The sequence below is a fragment of the Bos javanicus genome, chromosome 18 (genome assembly GCF_032452875.1).
Source record: "Bos javanicus breed banteng chromosome 18, ARS-OSU_banteng_1.0, whole genome shotgun sequence".
Lineage (NCBI taxonomy): Eukaryota > Metazoa > Chordata > Mammalia > Artiodactyla > Bovidae > Bos > Bos javanicus.
This window is the reverse complement of record NC_083885.1, coordinates 49,415,491-49,435,059: the sequence shown is the minus strand read 5'-3', so window position 1 is coordinate 49,435,059 and position 19,569 is coordinate 49,415,491. Positions and strand designations below refer to the sequence as shown.

Here is a 19,569-nt window from a genome sequence, read left to right as displayed (position 1 = left end):
TGAGGTGAACTCCACACAGCTCTTACTGTATTGCACAGTCAGCAGTGTGGAGGGAGACGTGCAGGCCCCCTGCCCTCAGGGTAAAGCAGGGATGGTAGCTCTGGAGGCGAGGAAGTGGACATGGAGGATGATTTCTACAGCACTGTATTGGCAGGATGTCCTGGAGGAGAATTTCTGCTTTGCTTTTACAGAGTAAAGAAATTTTACAGAAGGCAATGAAAGTAGGAAAGGGAAAGAGGAGGCCTAATTGTTCTGAGCTCACAAGAAATACATCTCCTTCCTTAGGTGTTTGTGAATAACGAGTCCTTCTGCCAGTTTGCCCACCGCCTGCCCCTACAGTCTGTGAAAATGCTGAAGGTGAAGGGAGATACTGTGCTGACTTCAGTGGATACATTTTAAGGGGCAGAAGATCTTCCAGTGAAGATATCCACCCCATTCCACTCTTCCATAATGTGCAGGATCATGGCCACTCCAAGAAGATGCCAGCATGTGCCCCTGCCCTCACACTTACTCCAGTCATAATAAAATATTCCTGATATGAACCAGGACTTGGCTCTTGCTTGTAGGAAAGACATCAAGGGCAGATTTGGCACAAAGAGAACGTCGTCCCAGGTGTGGAGTGGGGAGTGTGGTTTTGGAAGGGCCCAGTTGGCCGAAATATCAAGGGCTAACCCTGAAATAGAGACAGAGTGAGTGTCTCAGGATGTCATGAAGAAGGTGGTCAGGTTTGGGGCTGTTTAAGGAAGGGATATGACTTTATATGTTAGCCTCTCTTGACTTGTTTTTTCATTCCTCAAATATTTATTGGTCCCTGTATTTGTCAGGGTTCTCCAGAGAAACTGGTGTGTGTGTGTGTGTGTGTGTGTGTGTGTATACAAATGTACACACACAGAGGAATTTGATTATGGAGACTGACAATTCCCAAGATCTTCAAAGATGTAGTTCTAGTCTGAGTCTGGAAGCCTGAGACCCAGGAAGAGCCAGTGTTTCAGTTCCATTCTGAAGGCAGGAAAAATCCTCCCTTCTCTAGGCTGGTGAGCTTTTTTGTTCTGTTTAGGTCTTCAGATGATGGGAGGAAGCCCATCCACACTAGGGAGGGCAGTCTGCTTTACTCAGTCTGTGGATTCAGATGTTAATCTCATCCCAGGAACACGGTCACAGACACACTGAAAATAATGTACAGCCCAAGACCTGACCACCCAACAGCCCAGTCAAGATGACACAGAAGATTAACCATTACAGCTCCTTTCTGTAACATACCTTTCTACGTGCCAGACATTCCATATGAACCCTATGTGATGCTGAGAGGACTAGAGAATGGTGTTGTTGGCAAAAGGAACTTGATACTGATAAGTCAAGGGTAAAGTCAGCCCGGTGGGGTGTTTGGAACTCAAGAGCTGAATGTCAGATGTTCGGGCAGATACAGCATAAACCATGGTGCGTGGCTTTCCTGGTTTCTGTCTCCCCTGGCTTAGGAACATCTGGCAGCTTTCAGGGGTTATGAAGTGTGACGTAGGAGGCTGCACCCAGATCCTTCCGGACCCCTCCAGCCTGGAGGTCTTCTAGAGACAGAGGACCTAATGAATCCCTAAGTTTCTGAGTGCCTGCAGTTTCCTAGACACTCCATATAAAGGAAGGCTGCTTGCTTTTGTCGTCTTCAGGCCCTCTGAGCATTCTTCCCTATTTCTATACCTTGACAATGAACAACCTGTAGAGGAAAGTAAGAAACCAGTTCTTTTAGAGTAGTGTAAAAAAACCAGGCAAATTTGGCCTTGGAATATGGAATGAAGCAGGGCAAAGACTAATAGAGTTTTGCCAAGAAAATGCACTGGTCATAGCAAACACCCTCTTCCAACAACACAAGAGAAGACTCTACACATGGACATCACCAGATGGTCAACACCGAAATCATATTAATTATGTTCTTTGCAGCCAAAGATGAAGAAGCTCTATACAGTCAACAAAAACAAGACCAGGAGCTGACTGTGGCTCAGATCATGAACTCCGTATTGCCAAATTCAGACTTAAATTGAAGAAAGTAGTGAAAACCACTAGACCATTCGGGTATGACCTAAATGAAATTCCTTATGATTATACACTGGAAGTCAGAAATAGATTTAAGGGACTAGATCTGATAGATGGAGTACCTGTTGAACTATGGAATGAGGTTCGTGACATAGTACAGGAGACAGGGATCAAGACCATCCCCATGCAAAAGAAATGCAAAAAAGCAAAATGGCTGTCTGGGGAGGCCTTACAAATAGCTGTGAAGAGAAGCGAAAAGCAAAGGAGAAAGGGAAGGATGTAGATATAAGCATCTGAATGCAGAGTTCCAAAGAACAGCAAGAAGAGATAAGAAAGCCTTTCTCAGTGATCAGTGCAAGAAATAGAGGAAAACAACAGAATGGGAAAGACTAGAGATCTCTTCAAGAAAATTAGAGATACCAAGGGAACATTTCATGCAAAGATGGGCTCGATAAAGGACAGAAATGGTATGGACCTAACAGAAGCAGAAGATATTAAGAAGAGGTGGCAAGAATACACAGAAGAACTGTCCAAAAAAGATCGTCACGACCCAGATAATCACGATGGTGTGATCACTCACCTAGAGCCAGACATCCTGGAATGTGAAGTCAAGTGGGCCTTAGAAAGCATCACTATGAACAAAGCTAGTGGAGGTGATGGAATTCCAGTGGAGCTATTCCAAATCCTGAAAGATGATGCTGTGAAAGCGCTGCACTCAATATGCCAGCAAATTTGGAAACTCAGCAGTGGCCAAGGACTGGAAAAGGTCAGTTTTCATTCCAATCCCAAAGAAAGGCAATGCCAAAGAATGCTCAAACTACCGCACAATTGCACTCATCTCACACGCTAGTAAAGTAATGCTCAAAATTCTCCAAGCCAGGCTTCAGCAATACGTGAACTGTGAACTTGCTGATGGTCAAGCTGGTTTTACAAAAGGCAGAGGAACTAGAGATCAAATTGCCAACATCCGCTGGATCATGGAAAAAGCAAGAGAGTTCCACAAAAGCATCTATTTCTGCTTTATTGACTATGCCAAAGCCTTTGACTGTGTGGATCACAATAAACTGTGGAAAATTCTGAAAGAGATGGGAATACCAGACCACCTGACCTGCCTTTTGAGAAATCTGTATGCAGGTCAGGAAGCAACAGTTAGAACTGGACATGGAACAACAGACTGGTTCCAAATAGGAAAAGGAGTATGTCAAGGCTGTATATTGTCACCCTGCTTATTTAACTTATATGCAGAGTATATCATGAGAAACGCTGGACTGGAAGAAACACAAGCTGGAATTAAGATTGCTGGGACAAATGTTAATAACCTCAGATATGCAGATGACACCACCCTTATGGCAGAAAGTGAAGAGGAAGTCAAAAGCCTCTTGATGAAAGTGAAAGTGGAGAGCGAAAAAGTTGGCCTAAAGCTCAACATTCAGAAAACGAAGATCATGGCATCCGGTCCCATCACTTCATGGGAAATAGATGGGGAAACAGTGGAAACAGTGTCAGACTTCATTTTTTTGGGCTCCAAAATCACTGCAGATGGTGACTGCAGCCATGAAATTAAAAGACGCTTACTCCTTGGAAGGAAAGTTATGACCAACCTAGATAGCATATTCAAAAGCAGAGACATTACTTTGCCAACAAAGGTTCGTCCAGTCAAAGCTATGGTTTTTTCTGTGGTCACGTATGGATGTGAGAGTTGGACTGTGAAGAAGGCTGAGCGCCAAAGAATTGATGCTTTTGAACTGTGGTGTTGGAGAAGACTCTTGAGAGTCCCTTGGACTGCAAGGAGATCCAACCAGTCCATTCTGAAGGAGATCAGCCCTGGGATTTCTTTGGAAGGAATGATGCTAAAGCGGAAACTCCAGTACTTGGCCACCTCATGTGAAGAGTTGAGTCATTGGAAAAGACTCTGATGCTGGGAGGGATTGGGGGCAAGCGGAGAATGTGACAACAGAGGATGAGATGGCTGGATGGCATGACTGACTTGATGGGCCTGAGTCTGGGTGAACTCCGGTAGTTGGTGACGGACAGGGAGGCCTAGCGTGCTGCTATTCATGGGGTCGCAAAGAGTTGAACACGACTGAGTGACTGATCTGATCTGATCTGAGGGTAGGTGCATGTTTAACTTTATGAGAAACTGCCAGACCAGTTTTCAAAGTGGTTTCACGGTTTCACATTCCCGCCAGTAACACATGAGGTTTTGTTGCTCTGTGCTTTGGCCCATGTTTGGTGCTGTCAGTCGTGGCCTGAGTGGTGCCTTGAAGCACTTTTCCTTGATGACCAAGGATCAGTTTTCGTGTGCTTATTGGCAACTCCTCCTTTGTGAAGTGCCTATTACAGTCTTTTCCCCACTTTATTTTTTTTTTAATTTAAAAATCATGTAATCTCAACCCCCAGAGATAACCATCATTAACATTTAACATTTGGGGCTTTCAGGGCTTCCCTGGCTGTCTAGTGATTAAGAGTCCACGCTTCTAATGTAGGGGGCATGGGTTCAGTCCCTGGTGGGAGAACTAAGGTCCCGTATGCCACGAGGCACAGCCAACACATACACACATTTGAGGCTTTTTTCTATGCACTTTTCATTTACCAGGTATATTCTTTACAAAATTGGGTCCATATTGTATTAACTGTTCTGTAACCTTTTTTCTTCTCATTTAGCAATTTGTCATGAATGTTTTTCTCTGTCAGTAAATACACTTCTATGCCATCATTTTTTTCCATGAATGATCATTGCAGTTTTATTCACAGTAATAGCCCAAACAGGATACAACCCAAATGTCTTTCAGCTGGTGAGTCGATACACAAAATGTGGTGTATATCTGTACAATAGAATACTATTCAGCAATAAAAAGGAAAACACTACAGATAACTGTAACATGCACACAAAACCATTATGCTGAGTGAAAAAAGCCAGACCCCAAAGTGCAAAAACTATAGTGAAAATGCAAATATAGTGACCAAAAAACACTTGGGGCTAAGAGATAGACTGCAAAGAAGGAAGATGAAACTTTTGAGGATGATGAAAATGTTCTATATATTGATTGCAGTTATAATTTCATTGGTATATGTATTCATCAGAGCTTATCAGATTATGCATTTAAAAGGTATGCATATTGAAGCAAATTATAGCTCAGTAACACTGACTCGATGGACGTGAGTCTGAGTGAACTCCAGGAATTGGTGATGGATAGGTAGGCCTGGCATGCTGCGATTCATGGGGTTGCAAAGAGTCAGACATGACTGAGTGACTGAACTGTTGTACAAGGAATTTCTTTCTACAATGATAAAGATGAGATAACCAAACATACAGCAAGTGTTACCAAGGGAACAAGGGATTAACAATGGTCATAAGGTCAGAAAACAATCCATATCTCAAGAAAGAGAGTTGTGATTAAGCAGTTTTGTCAAAAGGAGAATGTTTACTGAAGGAGATTCATGCATGTCTCATCCTATGCCCTCAGTCCTGGGAGCGGCATGCTGATAAGGAACAGAGGATTTATGAGAAACAGCATGTAGGAATCCTCCTGTTAAACACTCCCTGTCAGTATGCACTCTGTCTACAAGTCCTATTGGCTCTGCTTTAAAATTCTTCAAGGATGGAGCGCCGCTCATCACCTGACAGCTCAGTGAAGCCAGAGATTGTATCTGATGCCTTACTGTTGCATTCCCGTGTCCCTGAAATTGCCTTGCTCCCAGTAGATGCTTCAGAGTCATTTATAACCCTTCATTAAATGAATGCCTTCTCTTCCCTCTGTACTAAAAGTGTAATAAAAACACTTCCCTCTAGTGTTTCTCAGAAATCCACAGTAATTTCTATTGGTTAATAAATCTCATCTGTGTCTTCAGAATCTCTTTATGATCAGCTAACCTAAAGAAAAGTAAATAGAGAGGTATTTCATGTTTAAAACTTAATCAGAATAAGGAAGAGAAAATTCTGGTGAAACCATGATGAGATATCTTATCGTAGGATTTAATGCAACAAGTATTTAGTACCCGTGTCAACTTTGTTGTAATGCCAAGACATTAGGAAATGTTAAACAATATAAAAAGTAACGTGTGTAATACACAGCGATGAGGAAATTGCAAATAGTGTCAACACTTCTGTCAACTGCTTCATTTTCTAGAAGAGGTGACTGCTTTCCTATGTTTGTTGGGCATCTTCATTTAAGGTTGGCAGGAATGATATTTAACACAGGCTTCCAGGGACTTCCCAGAAGGACTTCCCTAACCCTCCGACTGGTTAGGACTCTGCGCTTCCACTGCAGAGGGTACAGGTTCGATTCCTTGTCAGGGAACTAAGATCCCACATACCACAGAACAACTGAGCCAGTGGGCCTCAACTACTGAAGGTCACACACCACAATGAAAGAGTCTGTGCACTGCAATGAAAGATCCCGTGTGACACAATATTTTTTAAAGAACACAAGGCTTTACTAGAATTTAAGCAGTTTTTGCATGTCTTCAGTGTGTGTGTGTGTCTGTGTGTGTGTGTGTTTGTGTGTGAGATACCATCTCATCTTGTCACGTGTGTAGCCACCGTGTAACCACCACCACTGTTCCACGCACACAAACTCCCTTGTGCTACCCCTTTACAGTCAGGTTCTCAGCCTCATCCGAAGCCTTGATGAGCACTGAGCTTCATGACTGGAATTTTGTGATGTCAGGAGTTGAGTCGTACAGTAAGTAACCTGTTGAGAGCGACATCTTTCATTCCTCACAGTACCCTTGAGATTCATTCTGTTTTGTTTTGTTTTTTCCCCAGGTATCAAGTAATCAATAAAAAGTCTCCTTAACTCTAGGCAGGGTCAGACTTTCTGTTCTATTTATTTTATTTCCTTTTCTTGCCTTATTCTACTGACTAAAACCTCCAGTAGTAGATCAGGTAGTAGTGATAATGAGTCTTGGCTCGTTTTGGATCTTAGATTGAAAACATTCAGTTTTTCATTATTGAGTGTGATGTTGACTGTAGATTTATTACAGCTTTCTATCAGGTTGAGAAATTTCCCTTCTGTATGTAGTTTGCGAATGATGTTTGGCAGAAACCAGCACAATTCTATAAAGCAGTTATCCTTCAATAAAAAATAAATTTAAAATTTTTAAAAAAGATTTTTTAAAAAGAAAAACTTTTATTGGAAAGAATTATGAATTCTCGAGAAGCTGCAAATGTTGTATAGTGAGGTCCCATGTACCCATTGCGTGTGCTGTGCTAAGTCACTTCAGTCAAGTCTGACTGTTTGCAGTCCTATGGACTGTAGCCCCCAGGTTCCTCTGTCCATGGAATTCTCCAGGCAGGGATACTGGAGTGGATTGCCATGCCCTCCTCCAGGAGATTATCCTGGCCCAGAGATTGAACCCATGACTTTTATGTGTCCTGCATTGGCAGGCGGTTTCTTTACTGCTAGTGCCACCTATTGCCTAGTTTTTCCCAATTGGATACATCTTACGTAATTATAGTCCAGTGTCAAAACCAGGGATTATACATTGGTACAATGTATGCATATAGTTCTGTGTCATTTTATGAGAAATGTAGGTATATGTAACCAGCGCCACAATCAAGATAAAAAATCACTCCAGCATCAAGATAGACATCCTCACCAACACTTTTCATTTTTTACCTTTTTGTTACTAGCCATTCTGACAGGCATGAGTTGACATCTAATTGTGGTTCTGATTTGCATTTCCCTACTAATTTGTGGTGTTAAACAATCTTTGCATGTGGCCATCTGGATGTCTTCTTCCATACAATAAAAAACTGTCTGTTTGGCTTCTGTCCACTTTTTAATCAGGTTGTTTGTTTTCTTGTTGTCGACTTGTATGAGTGCTTTATATACTTTGGATATTAACCTTCATCAGATGTATCATTTGCAGATATCCTCCCCTGTTTGGTAGGTTATTTTTTCATTTCCTTGATGGTTTTGTGCTGGGAGCCACCACGGGAGATCCCACCCATGACAAAGGTCATGTGGAAGAGACCTGACAGGCAAAGGCAGATCAGGCTTCGAGGGACCCCCTGAATCTGCTCGAGCATCTACCCCAAAACCAGAATCTGTCTGTCTTACTCTTTTGTACCTTTCACCAACTCTTCTGACATTAACAGGGGGCTATCCCTGACCACCTTTCTCTGGAAAAAATCAACTTAGGGCCTTAGTTAATAAGTCTCTTGGGCATGAAAGGAATATTTCTATTTTAACCCCTCTGTTGGCATTCTAGCTTGCCTGACAGGTTTATCCATACTCTTGCAATTAACACACATGATTGTTCACAACTCCCCAACCTTGAAAGGCATGGGAAGCCAAAACATTCTAAAAGTCCTAATGAGCATAGAGTCCTTTAAGGGATGAAAAATTATTAGAATAGATAGTACTGGTAAAGGGCTTCATTATTGGGCCAATGCTTGCTGCCAAGTGCCCACATCCCTTAGCCATTGTGCACCTGGGAGTGCATTGGTTAACATAGTTGGGATGTAAGAAAAACAAGCAGCAGCCTTGGAATTAACCACATCAGATCTTTGAGCTAATTGGTTCTTTCTTTGCTGTGACCCACTGCACCTTTGCTCTGTGAGAATGTAACTCTGTTTAGTACTTTCTGAGGCTGGGAAAAATAAAGAAGAAACACTTTAAGGGAAAACAAGTTTTCTGGCTGATCAGCCTTTATCAAAAAAGGGTCATAAAATGTCCACAGGCCTCCAAGGCCAGAAGATAATATACACAACATTGTTTATGGGAAAGGTATGCAGAAAAAATCCTGGTTTTGATAGACAAAACAGATGTAATGTTTGGGCTGACTCTGTTTGACTTTGCATCTTTCATTTCCCTCTATGTACAAGTCAAGGTATAAAAGTTCCTTTTGAAAATAAAGTTATGGGCCTTGCTCACTGAAGCTTGGTCTCCCTGTGTCATTCTTTTTTTCCTTTTCTCTCCTTTTCTCTCTCTATTCTTCTTTCAGGATGACTCCTTGGAACACAGGAGCTTTATTGGCTTTCTGTGTTAATCAAGGAAGATCAAGCCCTGCTCTCCGCTTTGCTATCCTTATCGCCCAGGCCGTCATCCTGAGGGTACCCCTGGATCCTGCTGGGGCTGGACCCCGGTAGTTTTGTTTACCATGAAGGAGATTTTTAGTTTGATGTTTATTTTTGCTTTTGTTTCCCTCCGATCAGGTGACATATCTAGAAAGATACTGCTAAGACTGATGTCAATGAGCATGCTGCCAGTGTTTTCTCCTTATTGTTTCAGGTCTTAGATTCATGCTTTTAATCAATTTTGAGTTGATTTTTGTATATGATGTGAGATAATAGTTTCTTTTTTTGTATGCCCAACTTTCATAGCATTTACTGAAGACACTGTCCTTTCTCCATGGTATGTTCTTTGTTCCTTTGTCATAAATCAATTATATATTTATGTGTGGATTTTTTCTTGGCTCTCAGTTCTGTTCCATTGGTTATGTATCTTTTTTTTTTTTTTTTTTTGCCAGTACTGTGCAGTTTTGATTATCATGTTTTTTCTGCAGTTACCATGACTTTTTCATATAGTTTGAGACCACAGGAGTATGACTTTCAGCTTTTTACAGGATATCTTTGGCTATTGGGGTCTTTTGTGAGTCCATATAAATTTTAACATTTTCTATCTGTGAAAAATGCCTTTGAGATTTTGATAGGGATTGCATGGAATATGTAAGTTGTACAAGTAATATGGACATTTTAACAATTTTATTTCTTTCAATTCATGAACATGGACTATCTTTCCATTTGAGTCTTCTTCACTTTCTTTCAACATTGTGTAGGTCTCAGTGTATGGGTCTTTCACCTCCTTGGTTACATTTATTCCTGTGTATTTTTGTTGTGAATATAAATGCAATTGCTTTCTTAATTTCTCTTTCTGGTAGCTCATTTTTAGCATGTAGAAATTCACATTTTGTCTATTGATATTGTACCCTGCAACTTTACTGTATTCATTTATGTGCTTAGTCACTCTGTCATGTCCAGCTCTTTGTGACCCCATGTATTGTAGCCTGCCAGGCTTTCCTGTCCATTGAGACTCTCCAAGCAAGTATACTGGAGTGGGTTGCCAGGCCCTCCTCCAGGGGATCTTCCCAACTCAGGGATTGAAGCCAGGTCTCCTGCATTGCAGGTGGATTCTTTACTGTCTGAGCCCCCAGGAAAGCCTTACATTTATTTATACTTTTTAATAATTTCTGGTGGAGTTATTTGCGTTTTCTGTATATAAAATCATGACATCCAAAAATAGCATCAGTTTTGTTTTTTCCTTTCCAATTTGGATATCTTTTTTTTCTTTTTCTTGTCTAATTGCTTTAGCTAGGACTTCCAATATTATGTTGAATAGGAGTGGCAGAGTGGGCATCTTTGTCTTGTTCTTGATTTTAGAGGGGTAGCTTTCAGCTTTTCACCCTTGAATGTATGATGTTTGCTATGAGGTTGTCATATGTCATCTTTACTATTTTGAATACATTTCTTCTATATCCAGTTTATTGAGGTTTTCTTTTAATCACTAATATATGTTGAATATTGACAAATGCTTTTATGTATTGACATGATCACATAGCTTTTATCCTTTATTTTTCTTTGATGTGGTGTATCCCATTTATTGATATCTGGATGTTGAGCCATCCTTGCCTTTGGTTAGCACTTTCCACCTTCCACTGCCTGTGTCAGGGGCAAGGCTCCAAGCCCTGACTATCACTGCATGTGCCTCCAGGGCCTTAGTGCCTTGCAGATGCCAGTGCCATTGGTTTCACTGCCTGGAATACTGGGATGGTGAGCTCCTCTTCTGAGAGTGCCTGAGTCACAGCCTCTAGCACTGTGGGGGGTGCGGAGGGTGAATGGGAAGCCTGGTTGCATGGGTCTCTGCCTTGCAGGCTTCACTGCTGTGGATGGGGACCTCTTTGCTGAACTCCACAGTTCTACCAACTCCTCTTCCACAAACCGCATCTAAGTCCCAGTCACTGCTCTCCAGGATTACTGTAATGGCCTTGCGAATGGTCTTATTTCGTCCAGGTCCACGTACAGTCTATTTTCCACACAGCAGCAGAGGAGATCCTTTTAAAACACAGATGAGAACAATCCCTCATCTGCCTCAAGCGCCCATCTCACTTAAAGCAAGAGTCCTGCAATAGCCTGTGATCTACTTTTCCATCTCCTGAGTTCAACCCTCCTTCTCTCTCTCTTTACTCCAGTCACACAGTCACCCTTTCGTTCCTCGAAACTTCATGTTGTCTTTTCACATTGTGGTCTCCATGCTGATCTCTCTAACTAGAAGTTCTTCCCCAAAATACATGTGGCTCTTTTCTTGATCTCTAAGCCTTTGCTCAGTTCTCATCTCCTCAACAAGGGCCACCTTAACCAGCCTATTTGAGATTAAGCCCTTTGTGGACTGCTCTGTTCTATTAACAACATCTTTTTCAAGACACTTATTCCCTTCTAACACATTATATATTTTACTTGTGTATTATAATTTGAAAGTTACTGCATATATTTTCCAGCTGGAGTATAAGCTCCATGGAGCAAGATTTTTATCTGTGTTTTTCCACTTATGCACATAGTACAAAGCCTGCTGCCAATTCATCACTCAATAAGCAGTTGTCAAATGAACAGATAGATGGTTGGATCCCATTGATTGCTTTACTAATAACCCTCTGGTTTGGGATTATGGTCATCAGATATTCTGTGTGTAAGAAGACTGCATCTAGCAGAGGTTACACTTTTAATAAGGCCTCACAGTGGCAGAGCTTGGACTCTCATCCAGGTGTTGTGTCTCCTCAAGTCTAGGGCGAATAGGGAAATTGCCAGCAAAGATTCAGGAATAGGTTTGATGTCAAAGAAAAAGTCAGTTGCATATGGCATGGGATGGGCACCAGTTTTATGAAGAAGGGTAGCCAGGGAGCTCTCTGTTACAGCTGTATCATTGTCACTTATCAGTAGACAGAAGGAATTGCACTTAGATTAAGCATATCAGCATCTCTAGTACGTGAACCGTGAACTTCCAGATGTTCAAGCTGATTTTAGAAAAGGCAGAGAAACCAGAAATCAAATTGCCAACATCTGCTGGATCATGGACAAAAGAAGAGAGTTCCAGAAAAACATCTATTTCTGCTTTATTGACTATGCCAAAACCTTTGACTGTGTGGATCACACTAAACTGTGGAAAATTCTGAAAGAGATGAGAATACCAGACCACCTGACCTGCCTCTTCAGACACCTATATGCAGGTCAGGAAGCAACAGTTAGAACTGGACATGTAACATCAGACTGGTTCCAAATAGGAAAAGGAGTACGTCAAGGCTGTATATTGTCACCCTGCTTATTTAACTTATATGCAGAGTACATCATGAGAAATGCTGGGCAGGAAGAAGCACGGCTGGGATCAAGATTGCTGGGAGAAATATCAATAACCTCAGATATGCAGATGACACCACCCTTCTGGCAGAAAGTGAAGAGGAACTAAAAAGCCTCTTGATCAAAGTGAAAGTGGAGAGTGAAAAAGTTGGCTTAAAGCTAAACATTCAGAAAACGAAGATCATGGCATCCGGTGCCATCAGTTCATGGGAAACAGTGGAAACAGCGTCAGACTTTATTTTTTGGGCTCCAAAATCAATGCAGATGGTGATTTGCGGCCATGAAATTCAAAGACGCTTACTCCTTGGAAGGAAAGTTATGACCAACCTAGACAGCATATAAAAAAGCAGAGACATAACTTTGCCAACAAAGGTCCGCTAGTCAAGGCTATGGTTTTTCCTGGGGTCATGTATGGATGTGAGAGTTGGACTGTGAAGAAAGCTGAGCGCTGAAGAACTGATGCTTTTGAACTGTGGTGTTGGAGCGGACTCTTGAGAGTCCCTTGGACTGCAAGGAGATCCAACCAGTCCATTCTAAACGAGATCAGTCTTGGGTGTTCATTGGAAGGACTGATGCTAAAGCTGAAACTCCAATACTTTGGCCACCTCATATGAAGAGTTGACTCATTAGAAAAGACCCTGATGCTGGGAGGGATTGGGGGCAGGAGGAGAAGGGGATGACAGAGGATGAGATGGTTGGATGGCATCACCGACTCGATGGACATGAGTTTGAGTGAACTCCGGGAGTTGGTGATGGACAGGGAGGCCTGGCGTGCTGCGATTCACGGGGTTGCAAAGAGTCAGACACGACTGAGTGACTGAACTGAACTGAAGTGAGTACAGTTTGAACCCACTTCTTATTATCACAGGGGACTTTGGATAGTGTGGACTGAACACACTTTTTATATCATGAATTTCAGAAGAACAGAGGGCGGGGCTCTATAGCCTGAGTGAAAGGGTCAGGGGTGATTCACCTCCTAATGGCATTTATAGGGCACCTTCTCCAGACAGACTCACACACACAGTTTCAACAGGGAAGAAAGGCCCAGATGGAGACTATGGACTGCTTGGTATGAAAAATGGGAGGAAGGAATCTGATTACCTCTGCTGCTGGTGCCAGGTCACCTTGACACAAATCATTGTGTGCATACTGGTAGAGAATGGGAAGGAGTGTGTGTGTGTGAGTGGGAATCACTGGATTTGCGTTATTGTATGTCCTTTTGCATATTGTTTCTCTGGGTTTGGAAGGGTTTGTATATAATCTATGTATCTGTGCCTCTGAGTGCATGTGTGGACTCGGATTAATGTCTCCTTGTTGGAGGTATACTAATGTCTCTTAGCTGCAGGAGGAGATCACGTTTTGTGTCCTGAGTCTGCTTGGGCAATGATGTGGGAGAGAGAACATGGGCTCTTCACTCACTGACACATCCGTCTCTTCCACAGCCAAACCCCTATCAGCAGTCTGTTTCTCTGGCTGTGGGTTTCATGGTGAAGATCAAGGGAAATCTTGAGTCTTCTTGTGGGTGAGTAGAGGCCAGTTTATGTCTGATGGAGGGTGAAGCACAAGGGGAGAGTGTTAGCATGTCTTGGGGACATTCATTGGAAACTGCTTGATCTTCTTTAATCATTGGAATAAGTTGAGGTGTCTCATGCAAAAGTGTGAGATTACACTTCAGGTGGGATTTCCTTCCTCTGTGTGTCTGTGTCTATGTGTGTGTGTGTGAGCGGGGGAGGCAGGGGAGGAAAAGAGAGAGAGAGATAGCAAAGTGAGAAAGGTATAAATATTTTGAGAAAGAAGGCAGGGGGAAGGGGAAGGAGGGAGAGGGAGAGAGAGAGAAAAAAGGACTGTGGTTGTTCCTGAGGAAGTTGTTGTCTGCAGTAAATGCCTGCCTGCAGGAGCTATCCTCTTGTCTTTGCAGGAAGAACCCAGAGCTTGTGGTGGATTTCTGCACGGGTATTGAGGAAGACAGCGACATTGCATTCCATTTCCGAGTCTACACGAACAGCAAGGTGGTGATGAACAGTTTCCAGAAAGGGGGATGGCAGGAGGAAAAGAGAATGTTTTCTGACCCTTTCGTGCCAGGCCAGCCAGTTGAACTTCGATTCTTGGTGCTGGAGAATGAATACAAGGTGTGTGGGCCCTCTTGGGTGTGGAGCGCTGTGGCTGTGTTGGGCGTGCTGTGGAGAAACACACGGAGAGTCCAACTCTGATGTGATCACAAAAGACCAATTTTTTCTTTGTTTTGTATTTTTAACACATGTGCTTTTTGAAATTGAAGTATCATTGATTTACCTTACCATGTGAGTTTCAGGCGTACAACAGAGTGGTGGAGCCCCTTGTCCCTGTATAGCACAGGCATCTATACTCAGGATCTTGTGTGCTGTACTCAGTGTGTGTGCTGTACAAGTAGAGATGCTGAGGTGAACTCCACACAGCTCTTACTGTATTGCACAGTCAGCAGTGTGGAGGGAGACGTGCAGGCCCCCTGCCCTCAGGGTAAAGCAGGGATGGCAGCTCTGGAGGCGAGGAAGTGGACATGGAGGATGATTTCTACAGCACTGTATTGGCAGGATGTCCTGGAGGAGAATTTCTGCTTTGCTTTTACAGAGTAAAGAAATTTTACAGAAGGCAATGAAAGTAGGAAAGGGAAAGAGGAGGCCTAATCGTTCTGAGCTCACAAGAAATACATCTCCTTCCTTAGGTGTTTGTGAATAACGAGTCCTTCTGCCAGTTTGTCCACCACCTGCCCCTACAGTCTGTGAAAATGCTGAAGGTGAGGGGAGATATTGTGCTGACCAGTGGATACATTTTAAGGGGCAGAAGATCTTCCAGTGAAGATATCGATCCCATTATACTCTTCCATAATGTGCAGGATCATGGCCACTCCCAGAAGATGCCAGCATGTGCCCCTGCCCTCACACTTACTCCAGTGATAATAAAATATTCCTGATATGAACCAGGACTTGGCTCTTGCTTGTAGGGAAGATATCAAGGGCAGATTTGGCACAAAGAGAACATCGCCCCAGGTGTGGAATGGGGAGTGTGGTTTTGGAAGGGCCCAGTTGGCCAAAATGTCAAGGGCTAACCCTGAAATGGAGACAGTGAGAGTGTCTCAGGATGTCATGAGGAAGGTGGTCAGGTTTGGGGCTGTTTAAGGAAGGGATATGACTTTATATGTGAGCCTCTTTTGACTTGTTTTTTCGTTCCTCAAATATTTATTGGTCCCTGTATTTGTCAGGGCTCTCCTGAGAAACTGGTGTGTGTGTGTGTGTATGTGTGTATACAAATGTACACACACAGAGGAATTTGATTATGGAGACTGACAATTCCCAAGATCTTCAAAGATGTAGTTCTAGTCTGAGTCTGGAAGCCTGAGACCCAGGAAGAGCCAGTGTTTCAGTTCCATTCTGAAGGCAGGAAAAATCCTCCCTTCTCTAGGCTGGCGAGCTTTTTTATTCTGTTTAGGTCTTCAGATGATGGGAGGAAGCCCATCCACACTAGGGAGGGCAGTCTGCTTTACTCAGTCTGTGGATTCAGATGTTAATCTCATCCCAGGAACACAGTCATAGACACACTGAAAATAATGTACAGCCCAAGACCTGACCACCCAACAGCCCAGTCAAGATGACACAGAAGATTAACCATTACAGCTCCTTTCTGTAACATACCTTTCTACGTGCCAGACATTCCGTATGAACCCTATGTGATGCTGAGAGGACTAGAGAATGGTGTTGTTGGCAAAAGGAACTTGATACTGATAAGTCAAGGGTAAAGTCAGCCCGGTGGGGTGTTTGGAACTCAGGAGATGAACGTCAGACGTTCGGGCAGATACAGCATAAACCATGGTGTGTGGCTTTCCTGGTTTCTGTCTCCCCTGGCTTAGGAACATCTGGCAGCTTTCAGGGGTTATGAAGTGTGACGTAGGAGGCTGCACCCAGATCCTTCCGGACCCCTCCAGCCTGGAGGTCTTCTAGAGACAGAGGACCTAATGAATCCCTAAGTTTCTGAGTGCCTGCAGTTTCCTAGACACTCCATATATAAAGGAAGGCTGCTTGCTTTTGTCGTCTTCAGGCCCTCTGAGCATTCTTCCCTATTTCTATACCTTGACAATGAACAACCTGTAGAGGAAAGTAAGAAACCAGTTCTTTTAGAGCAGTGTAAAAAAAGACAGGCAAATTTGGCCTTGGAATACAGAATGAAGCAGGGCAAAGACTGACAGAGTTTTGCCAAGAAAATGCACTGGTCATAGCAAACACCCTCTTCCAACAACACAAGAGAAGACTCTACACATGGACATCACCAGATGGTCAACACCGAAATCATATTAATTATGTTCTTTGCAGCCAAAGATGAAGAAGCTCTATATAGTCAACAAAAACAAGACCAGGAGCTGACTGTGGCTCAGATCATGAACTCCGTATTGCCAAATTCAGACTTAAATTGAAGAAAGTAGTGAAAACCACTAGACCATTCGGGTATGACCTAAATGAAATTCCTTATGATTATACACTGGAAGTCAGAAATAGATTTAAGGGACTAGATCTGATAGATGGAGTGCCTGTTGAACTATGGAATGAGGTTCGTGACATAGTACAGGAGACAGGGATCAAGACCATCCCCATGCAAAAGAAATGCAAAAAAGCAAAATGGCTGTCTGGGGAGGCCTTACAAATAGCTGTGAGAAGAAGAGAAGCGAAAAGCAAAGGAGAAAAGGAAGGATGTAGATATAAGCATCTGAATGCCGAGTTCCAAAGTACAGGAAGAAGAGATAAGAAAGCCTTTCTCAGTGATTAGTCCAAAGAAATAGAGGAAAACAACAGAATGGGAAAGACTAGAGATCTCTTCAAGAAAATTAGAGATACCAAGGGAACATTTCATGCAAAGATGGGCTTGATAAAGGACAGAAATGGTATGGACCTAACAGAAGCAGAAGATATTAAGAAGAGGTGGCAAGAATACACAAAAGAACTGTACAAAAAGATCTTCACGACCCAGATAATCACGATGATGTGATCACTGACCTAGGGCCAGACATCCTGGAATGTGAAGTCAAGTGGGCCTTAGAAAGCATCACTACGAACAAAGCTAGTGGAGGTGATGGAATTCCAGTTGAGCTATTCCAAATCCTGAAAGATGATGCTGTGAAAGCGCTGCACTCAATATGCCAACAAATTTGGAAAACTCAGCAGTGGCCACAGGACTGGAAAAGGTCAGTTTGCATTCCAATCCCAAAGAAAGGCAATGCCAAAGAATGCTCAAACTACCGCACAATTGCACTCATCTCACACGCTAGTAAAGTAATGCTCAAAATTCTCCAAGCCAGGCTTCAGCAATATGTGAACCGTGAACTTCCTGATGTTCAAGCTGGTTTTAGAAAAGGCAGAGGAAGCAGAGATCAAATTGCCAACATCTGCTGGATCATGGACAAAAGAAGAGAGTTCCAGAAAAACATCTATTTCTGCTTTATTGACTATGCCAAAGCCTTTGACTGTGTGGATCACAATAAACTGTGGAAAATTCTGAAAGAGATGGGAATACCAGACCACCTGACCTGCCTTCTGAGAAATCTGTATGCAGGTCAGGAAGCAACAGTTAGAACTGGACATGGAACAACAGAATGGTTCCAAATAGGAAAAGGAGTATGTCAAGGCTGTATATTGTCACCCTGCTTATTTAACTTATATGCAGAGTACATCATGAGAAACGCTGGGCTGGAAGAAGCACAAGCTGGAATCAAGATTGCCGGGAGAAATGTTAATAACCTCAGATATGCAGATGACACCACCCTTATGGCAGAAAGTGAAGAGGAACCAAAAAGCCTCTTGATGAAAGTGAAAGTGGAGAGTGAAAAAGTTGGCTTAAAGCTCAACATTCAGAAAACGAAGATCGTGGCATCCGGTCCCATCACTTTGTGGGAAATAGATGGGGAAACAGTGGAAACAGTGTCAGACTTTATTTTTCTGGGCTCCAAAATCACTGCAGATGGTGATTTGCAGCCATGAAATTCAAAGACGCCTACTCCTTGGAAGGAAGGTTATGACCAACCTAGACAGCATATTCAAAAGCAGAGACATTACTTTGCCAACAAAGGTCCATCTAGTCAAGGCTATGGTTTTTCCTGTGGTCATGTATGGATGTGAGAGTTGGACTGTGAAGGAGGCTGAGCACCGAAGAATTGATGCTTTTGAACTGTGGTGATGGAGAAGACTCTTGAGAGTCTCTTGGACTGCAAGGAGATCCAACCAGTCCATTCTGAAGGAGATCAGCCCTGGGATTTCTTTGGAAGGAATGATGCTAAAGCTGAAACTCCAGTACTTTGGCCACCTCTTGTGAAGAGTTGACTGTTTGGAAAAGACTCTGATGCTGGAAGGGATTGGGGGCAAGAGGAGAAGGGGACGACAGAGAATGAGATGGCTGGATGGCATCACCGACTCGATGGACGTGAGTCTGAGTGAACTCTGGGAGTTGATGATGGACAGGGAGGCCTGGCGTGCTGCGATTCATGGGGTCGCAAAGAGTCAGACACGACTGAGCGACTCATCCAATCTGATCTGATCTGTTAAGATAAATTCTCGAGTGTTTATGTGAAAGATGACAGTATGACTGAGATTTATTTTAAAATTTGCCCCCCCAAATAAGTGGAAGGAACAATGAAACAAGAGTAATCATAATTAAAGTGGGAGAGTAGGTACATAGGCATTACTTATATTATTCTTTCCTGTGAGAATTAATAAAGGAAAAAACCTCACTAAAATGAAGTTGGGCAGCCAGAAGAGGGAGCTCTTACACATGCGCCACTGGCTGTCTCATAGATCCCAGCAGGAAGAGATGTACCTCACCTCTCTGGCAAAAGTGACCTTACTTTACGACCCCCAGCAGGAGGAAGAAAGATTTTCTCTCTGCCTGGAATCAGCTCAGCCAATGAAAATACACTGTACTTTAAACTCTCAGTTTCCTCCAATGGACTCTTTGTTTATACCAGCTCCTCGAAACTTTCCCTTTTCCTCAGTAAGAGTTTCCTTTCCTTTTTCGCTAAAAAAAAAAAATTTTTTTCTTTTTGTCATGCCATATGGCATGTGGGACCTTAGTTTCCTGATCAAGGATCGAACCCATTCCCCCTGCATTGGAAGCTCAGAGTGTTAACCACTGGACCTCCAAGAAGTCCCTCTTTCTTTTTTTTTTTTAAATTA

General features: G+C 42.8%; 1 protein-coding gene across 4 annotated transcripts in view; it reads left to right on the top strand.

The window, feature by feature from the left end:
- LOC133230589 (placental protein 13-like) overlaps positions 1 to 19,569 on the top strand; it is a 38,685-nt gene that overhangs the window by 11,516 nt on the left and 7,600 nt on the right. For 2 of the 4 annotated variants that reach the window (XM_061388264.1, XM_061388267.1), the window contains exons 2-3: positions 13,719 to 13,901; positions 14,298 to 14,508. In XM_061388264.1, the coding sequence (XP_061244248.1) occupies positions 13,864 to 13,901; positions 14,298 to 14,508 (249 nt within the window). In that variant the 5' untranslated portion in view covers positions 13,719 to 13,863. Of the gene's footprint in view, positions 1 to 285; positions 8,911 to 13,718; positions 13,902 to 14,297; positions 14,509 to 19,569 lie in introns of those variants that run through there. The other 2 variants (XM_061388266.1, XM_061388265.1) reach the window with 1 other exon arrangement.